At 39.1% G+C, this 8,638-nt stretch overlaps 1 protein-coding gene across 1 annotated transcript; it reads left to right on the forward strand.

Annotated features, from left to right (window-relative positions):
• The first annotated feature begins 4,414 nt into the window (after positions 1–4,414).
• On the forward strand, positions 4,415–6,583 carry LOC140341090 (olfactory receptor 52E4-like). Its single transcript, XM_072426665.1, has 2 exons — positions 4,415–4,538; positions 5,326–6,583. The coding sequence occupies exon 2, from the start codon at positions 5,351–5,353 to the stop codon at positions 6,287–6,289; it is 939 nt and encodes a 312-aa protein (XP_072282766.1). The 5' UTR covers positions 4,415–4,538; positions 5,326–5,350; the 3' UTR covers positions 6,290–6,583.
• The last annotated feature ends 2,055 nt before the right edge of the window (positions 6,584–8,638 follow it).

The following is an 8,638-nucleotide window of genomic DNA, read 5'->3' on the forward strand; positions in this document are numbered from 1 at the left end:
AGAGCTACAAGTGATATAGGCCTCAAAGTAGATAGAGGCAGAGGTCCTCGAGGGGGAGAAGCGCTGTACAAAAATTAGCCAGTCACACAGCTCCATTACAAGTTATATAGGCCTTAAAGTAGATGGAGGCAGAGGGCCTCGAGGGAGGTCCTCCGTACAAAAATTAGGTATATCAGGGACTAAAGTTAGAGGCCTCACAAGGTTCCCAATCTGGGAGGAAGAGGGAGTGCAAGCACCTGACCCAGGCTGGGTCATGTACTCTACTACCTGTTGTTCAAGGCGCAGTAATAATGGGTGCAAACCACCATCAGCGCTAAAATGTCTAAGGTCCGGCTGGCTTCTTGTTCTCGGGTCTGCAGTTAAAAACCAAACCATACTGTTTTCCTTGCCACCCCTGACAAAACTGCCTCTTTCTCTTTGGCTAGACATAATTAAAAGTATGCAAGTGTGATGGTGTGCGAGCCGTCTGGGTACCCTGGCTCCCTGTATGTAACACACTGACTACAGAACAGGAGCAGTACAATACAATTATCTATCTGACCAATAGTGAAACAGTCTAACTGCAGCAAATTCATTTTACTTTAACACTGAGAGGTTGTGTCTGATAGCAGATCTCTGTCAAGAGTGGTAAATGCAGGCAAGCCCTGGCCTTATATAGGCCAATGGCTGCCTGTGTGGCATGTGGTGACCGACAGCCAATCGGCTGCCAGCCACCACAAAGATGGAGGATCTCTGCTCTTATTGTGGGGCCCTAGGCATTATGGGGGAGGTCCCTGGGCAGTGTGGGAGTGCTGAAATCGTGCCTGCGAGCCACGTGTTTGTCAGTTCTACCCTAATTAGAACGGCTATATTGGGGTCGAATATAAGGACGGCCTGAATTCGAGCACCAACACTAGTTGCCATTGTGTAGGGATGGAGCTTCTGTTCAATGTAAATTTCAAGTCTTGCCATTTGTGCAAACCGAAAGTAAGCAAAAAATTTCTACGCATTTGGCAAGGTGAAGTTCAGATTTTTAGGTGCATGGCATGCAGGATTCCTGTTGGCTGGGGTTTAAGTGAACAACTTGCCCCTGACAACTACCCACCAATGCTGTTTAATTTGACTCCCATGGTAGCTTGGATTTGGCACTAATGGAACTGTTCTATGGTTTGTGTATACTTCAGGTGTAGGAACCCAAACTAATGTGCATGTGTAATCCTTTAATAAGAAAAAAGTGAAATATTTCTTGTAACATGTTTTGTATGTGAAAATATAGGAAAATGTTACAGAAGGGAAAGGAATGTCATGGTAATGGCTCAGTCTGGGGTATAGTGGGGAGGTGTTCATTGGGATCTTGCTATAACTCACTGTTACATTGCTGGACAAAGGACCCAAATTTGGTTCCACAATGTAACAGTGAGTGGGGTGGATGGCTGAGGGGACACATGGGTGTAGGATTGGGAATGGTGGAGGTGTCCTTGGTAATAGATGGATTACTGTAAGTGGGCCATCTGTTAGAAGTATGTATTTGCGCAGTGCAGGAGTCATAGATGTATATTGGGAAAGTGAACTCATTGGTGCTATCAGGTTCTAGTTGAGTTTGGGGATAGCAGAGCTCTGGTGACAGGGTCTGGCCCCATCAACCTATGGTCAGTCTCGTATTTTTTCCATCAAGTATGAGAAAGAGAACGTCAGCAATCTGTTGTCTTCTGGAAGTTATTTCTCATTTCCAGTCTGCCTTTCTGCAGAGGAGGTTTCCTATTTGTCCTTCAAAAACCTTGAGCTCAAGTGCCTGAAGATTGAATAAAGAAATCCATCTTTGATCTGTTTTGTGGACCCCCTGCCAATCTCAATCTGCATCCTAGCTGCTTTTATTAGAAATTCCTCTGTATTTCTCAGAACACTCAGAAAGTAATAATTAATTAATTAAGATTGGTTACTGTAGTCTAAAGCAAACCGTGTCTGCTGTATAGCGCCCTTCTGGTGGAGGACTGTGGCATAACTCATAAAAAGCACATGTTTATCAGCAGAGGGCACAAGTGTTGAATTTCCTAACCCAAATTTCTGATCTTTCTTATGGATTGTTTTTGGAGGAAACATTTAAACAAAATGTCTGTTGTAATAACCTTGTGCAGATCATAAGATAATAAAAGGATAAAGATGCAATATTGTGTACAGTTTCCATTCTTCTCCGAGGACAGGAAAACAAACTTTTTTGTAAAGAAACAAAAAATTATCCAAGCTGTATAGATGAGGGAACAATAAGTGACATATCAGATATAGGAAAAGGGACAATGGACCGGGGCCATTTCCAACTTTCCACACCTATAATTCAATCATGCCTAAAATGTGACACTTGGTAAAATCTACAGGGACTATTTAGGGAGTAGTAAGCCAATTCTTCATCTTGTCAAATGTGTTCTACCACAACAGAAGCATGTTTTTTTTGTGTATAGTATTGATAGTGTCATTAGTGTATAGTGTATTTCAGTGGGTCCATTTGGACTATTCTGCTTGATGAATCAGGGTCCATGCCTCAAGCCCATTTCTGCCCTGGTTTTCCTGGAGCTGTATTTTGCATATGGAGTATCTAAGGAATTGTAAGACCTTTTCTGTCTGGCTTATTGTTTAGGGTCAATTATTACTGAAGAAATCTTGGTCTTGGCTTTTTTATTTTGAAAGAAGAGATTTGGTAGTATAAGATTTAAGTGTAGTTCCCTAAGATAATGAACGTTTCAGTAACGGCATGCTTAATCCAGCTAATGGTGTGTTGCCATAAATTGAATCCAATATGTGGAGTGTGTGACAATGTAGGGTGTACCCATCTGGTTTTGAAGCTGGCTAATCATCTACCTAATGAAGGTGGCAGGTAGGTGGTGACGTTTCCTGGGAAGGGACTGTGCCTCCAATGGTCTTCAAATATCTAATGAACAAGAACAAATGTTTTGGAAGGGTGAGGAGTGCTGTTCTGCTGCATCAATGCTGTCTTCGGACCTGAAAAATGATGACCCTTGACCAATAAAAAGTAAAGCCATGGATTAGTAAGAGTGATACCACTTGTAAATGATGGGGTAATGTAAAGGTGTTTCCTATTACATATGGCATCTCACAGTAATTTTACTATTTAGCTTAACATAACATTTTCCAGTCTAACCCAACCAAGAAAATGCATCCCACTTGCGGTCACCCAGGTGCCTAACTGCCTATTTTTGCCTCCTTTACATTCTGTAGATATCTCTGAGTCCGGTCCTTATGATCCTAAACGTAAAACTCTTACACTAGTTTGAAGGCCAAGCTGAGAGCATTGCTATTACATCAGTAGTGTCAATGGTTATCTGATCGATGAATCCAGCATACAGGTTCATATTACTAATTATGTAGATTTCTAATCCCGTATTTAGAAGATCTGCGTTTTAAAATGTATCCACATACCACTTAAACTGGCCATACACTAATTGATCAATGTCAGCTATTTATTTTGACCAATGGGTACATGGCAGAAACCATTGTGGTGCGCTCTAATAAGCCCCAGCCAGCACGAGTGCCCCTCGATGTTTACACCAACAACTTGTTTTTATTTTTACAAATAGTGGACATATTTAATTGATCAAATAGTGATAGAGAATGATTTACCTTTTATTAGAATACCATTATGTTCAATTTGTTTTTCTATAAAATGTCCATTCACCAGTTGGAGTTCTGGATGAATTAACCTTTTATGTTGACCTACAGCAGACTTTGTTAAAATTAATGTTGACGTATAGGCGGAAATAGCTGTTTTATAAATGTAGGCTATGGGTGACCACCAACAGCGGAGCTCCTTCCTTTGTGCAGCAGAGAGCAGCTGATGTTGGATGGATTGTTATGGGGGGTCCCATTTGGACACGGCTGGACCATACAATATGATTGTTAAAAAAAAAAATAATATTAATGCTTTTTATGGAAATTTCAAATCTATACTATTAACCCCTGTACTCATATCCCAGGGTGAGGGATTGGATGTATGGGGCTTTCATATTCCAAGTAACCCCCAACCTGACCTCTGTTGCAAAATGTTACACAAGTGGAGAAAGAAGCAGGAGGAACAAAAATAAAAATGTACATTCAAAAATGAAATAAAAAAATGAAATATGCATTACTTAATGCACCCTAAAACACTTTAACAATTCATATTAAAGTGTGTGACAATCCCTAGTTTCTGTTGATAAACTGAAGATTTTTTTTTTAGGTTCACCTTTCCACTTTTTTCAAAACTTGATTGTACCGTATGTAGCCTCCCCTCTAAAGTTAATAGGAGTAATTCAATGAGAAAGAGAAGAGAGGGGTTTTGAGGCTGCTTTTAAATTAATATATTTAGTAAAGCTTTGAAGCAAATACAAGTATAAATCAAACTGTAATTGTATGCATCTTTTTCCCACTAGGTAGTCATTGGGTGGATGCTGCAGGACTATACATAGAACATCTATACTGGATGTAAATAGTGATAAATTCTTGCTCAAATATTTGAACGGAACGGAACGTCCGTTACCCAACGCATTTCGCCTCAGTCTTCCTCAGGGGTATGTAACAGACGTGTGCACTTTATTTCAGTTGAGGAATGCACAGGGACTAATGGTGGTGTGTTGTAGAATAAGACTTTTGATATATATAGTCCAATTTGCAGACTGTATATATTATATACAGGGAGCTAGAAGATTCAAATTATTATGGGTGGCATGGAACACCAAGATACCAGAGTGCAATTGGGTGTTAGATAGGAGGAAGGTGGTGTTTTTGCTTCCTAAGGGCATGTTCTATGTATAGGCCAGCAGCATCCACCCCATGACTATTTAATGGGAAACGGATGAATACAAATACAGTTTGATATATACTTTTATTTGCCTAAAAGCTTTACTAAATATATTGATTTGGACGGCGTGCCTGGATCACCTTAGTACGCCAGATCTAGATACCAAGTTATTACATTTATGACATGGAGATTAATTGAACATCTCTCAGTTTATAAGTGTTACTAATAGGACCATGTAAAACCTACCCCACCCTTTCCCAATTCCTGATTCTCTCCCCGTCTGCGTTTATTGCTCAAATCCTAAAATTTGCAAGAATTGTTGATTTGTTTCCACTGGAAGATGTCCTCTGAGTTATTTGTTTTTCATTTGTTTTTGTTTCGGAAGTAGTTATTAACTCTTTATATGTGTTCCATTTTGCATTTATTGTGTTTACCCCAATGTTTTGTACTGTTTAAAAAACTGAAAAACTAATAAAAATGTTTGGGGTGTACTTTTAAATTGCTGAACACAGCCATGGGAATCATTTCTAATAAATTCAGATCTCTCTGTTTTTCAGCATCAGAATTGGCATTTTAAGAAAAATGGTAAACTCAACACAATCCTCACCTTCTCTGTTTACCCTTGAGTTTGGGGAACTGAATGAATTAAAATATCTTTATTGTGCAATCACATTGCTTGGTTTCTTGATAATCCTCTTTTCTAATGGAGTCATCATCTTTACAGTAATACTGCACCCAGCTTTACATGAGCCCATGTACATCTTTCTATCGGCTCTGTGCATCAATGGTCTTTATGGTAGTTTGGGATTCTTCCCTAAATTCTTTGTAAATCTACTTCAGCAGGTCCCCACTATCACATACATTGGTTGCTTGACACAAATATTTTGTGTTCATACATACTCGGGCTGCGAGATTACTCTTCTTGGAGTCATGGCCTACGACCGATATGTGTACATTTGCAATCCTTTGAGATACAACAACATTATGCCATTGTCTACAGTCTTCAAACTGATTGCCATTGTCTGGATTGTAAACGTCATTGTCTTTACCATCCATTTCTCGTTGACCATCCGGCTTCCGTTGTGTGGCTCAGTAATACAAAAGGTCTACTGTGACAATTTTTCGGTGGTGAATCTCTCATGTGTTGATACAACCATCAACAACGTCTTTGGGCTGTTCCTGACTCTTAGTTTGTTGACAACGATGCCATTGCTCATCATCTTTTCATACATACAGATCATTCGAGTTTGTGGAAAGTCTTCCAAGGACTTCAGGGCCAAAGCTTTTCAGACCTGTACCCCTCATATCGTAACCATGCTTAATTATATAGCCGATATCCTGTTTGAGGTTCTTTTACACCGATTTAAGCCAAAGTATTTACCGTATGAGCTGAGGATAGTTATGTCTGTTCAAGGCTTTGTGGTTCCTCCACTTCTAAATCCTCTCATTTATGGACTGAAATTGAAGGAGATTCGGCTAAAGATATTTCAGCTGTTGCATGTCAAGAAGATTTTAGGTTAAGACAAAATTCCTACAAATGGACATATTGAAAAATTAAATGAAGAAATGATTTATACATGCCACACATTTTTTTGCTAAAATATATAAGTTTATGAGAATGTACTAACAAATGTATCAAATAGTAAAGTCAATATTTTATAAATAGATTTTCTTCCCTTCCTGTCTTGATATTCATTTAGTCTTTTATATTGCATAATATCACCACCAATATCACTTCCATACTCTTGCCAATATATATCCCTCCATACAGTGTAGCTATGACTCCTTGCTTTGCACATTTCTTCTGCCTACAAATTCATTCACATTGACCTTTTAATATTATTATTATTATTTTTAATAAACAGTTTTTTTATAGCACCAACATATTATGCAGAGCTGCACATTAAAGATGGGGTTTCAAATGACAGATACAGACAGTGACACAGGAGGAGGAGAGGGTCTTGTTGTACTTAAGCTATTTATCCACAACTTTGCGGGTATGGTTGGGGTCATTTGAAGACCCATTTGCATCCCATTCACCCGTGTTTGGTTAGTGGGTCTTCTGTCTCTGAGTATTTGATAAGTTTTGAAGGCATGGAGATGCTATCCATCCAATGCACAACGCAAATAATGAAAATCATTTTTCTCAGACACATATATTGTAACTATAATATTCTGTGTGTGTCCTTTGCCCCTCTATTCAATGGTCTTCTCTTTTTTCTAACCTAGTAAATCAGTCTTTCTCAACATTTTTACTGTTGATCCAGGGAACATCTGATTGCCTAATGGGAAAAGGAAGGATTTTTTCCCCTGGTGGAGCAAACTGAACCAGAATTTTTATTTGCCTTTCTCCGGATCAACTATATCTATAGGGTTTTTTTTAGGATATGTTCATTTCCCGAGTGGTTGAACTTGATGGACCTATGTCTTTTCAACCTAACTATGTAACTATGACCCTTCAAATTTTTTTTGATCCAAGGGAACCCCTGCTTTACCCATGTTTTTTGATATCAGTGGGAAAAATGTTCCTGCATTGGTGCTCAGTGGAAAGAATGGCCTTTCCTTCAATGGTAGTCAGAATGCCACCCTTACAGATGGGTTAAATCATCATTAGTGTCTTGCAGCTGGTCCTGAAACTAGCCAGGCACCATCCAATCAGAAGTCAATTAACCACAAGTCTAGAAACCTCTGGAGGAACCCTGGTTGAGAATGGCCATAGTAGATGTTTGAACAAAAGACCTGTCTGGGTAGCTACAAAACTTTCAAATCACTCATGAGATGTCTCCCAATCTGTAGTAAAGTGGTCCTTAAAAATCAGATACTGGTCTGACTGAGTAGGTTTAATGTACATATCAATGCCCAGGTCCAAGTAACCACATTCCACCTCCTTGACTAGATAAGGGTTTTATCTTAGCACCACCTTACATTTGGGTAAATGGGGTGCTGTGCTAAATTGTAGTTTCTATGCTTTCCTGACTGGGCCACTGGGCAAATTATAGAATACCACAATGCTTGCTGTCACACACTTCCCGTACCAGATTTCCTCATATTTACATACCCTGAGCTTGTGTTACTAGACAAATGCATCTTGATTCCAATTCTCAATTCCAGTGCATTCTGCTTGCATTTTACATTGGCATTTACAATTGATTGACAGGAGCACTCACTGCAGCTGACTTTTTATTTGCACTTTTTTAGGTGGATTTTGCATTATTATGAGGATAGACACAAAAGGCATCAACACAGACCCCAAGTCAAGACTGTGGGCAAAAGGAGGTAGAATTCTCACTTATCTGATTGTAAGCTCTTCGGGGCAGGGTCCTCTCCTCCTGTACCACTGTCTGTATTAGTCTGTCATATGCAATCCCTACTGAATGTACAGCGCTGAATAATATGTTGGGGCTATATAAATCCTGTTTAATAATAATGAAAATAATAATAATCTGAGACGGAGTAATCAGAAAAAATGAGTATTACGCACAATATGTAATTTTTCTGTTCTTAGGAATCCCCTTTAATTATGTACAAATAATATTGTAGCCATATAATTTTAATCATACCACACCTTGCATTTAGCAATGATTTGTTCTTAAGACCATTCTGTTTTAATGTTTTACTTTCAGTATGAGTTTAAGACAGGCCTTGGGGGAACAAATAAATGATATAAAACTAAATCTTCCTCTAATCACCTAATTGTTCAACCTTTGCCTGGACGACCACAGCGGGCTCACTACTCCCATCCTCCTTGGACATATAAAAAACCTCCCTATTTGGAGTACATGTCCTCTCAACTGAAGCTGAATTCCACTACTGGAATCGTAAGACATTCCCCGTATCAATTGATCCACGTTAGGTTTCGTCCTTTCATTT

The sequence above is a fragment of the Pyxicephalus adspersus genome, chromosome 1 (assembly GCF_032062135.1).
Source record: "Pyxicephalus adspersus chromosome 1, UCB_Pads_2.0, whole genome shotgun sequence".
Taxonomy (NCBI): domain Eukaryota; kingdom Metazoa; phylum Chordata; class Amphibia; order Anura; family Pyxicephalidae; genus Pyxicephalus; species Pyxicephalus adspersus.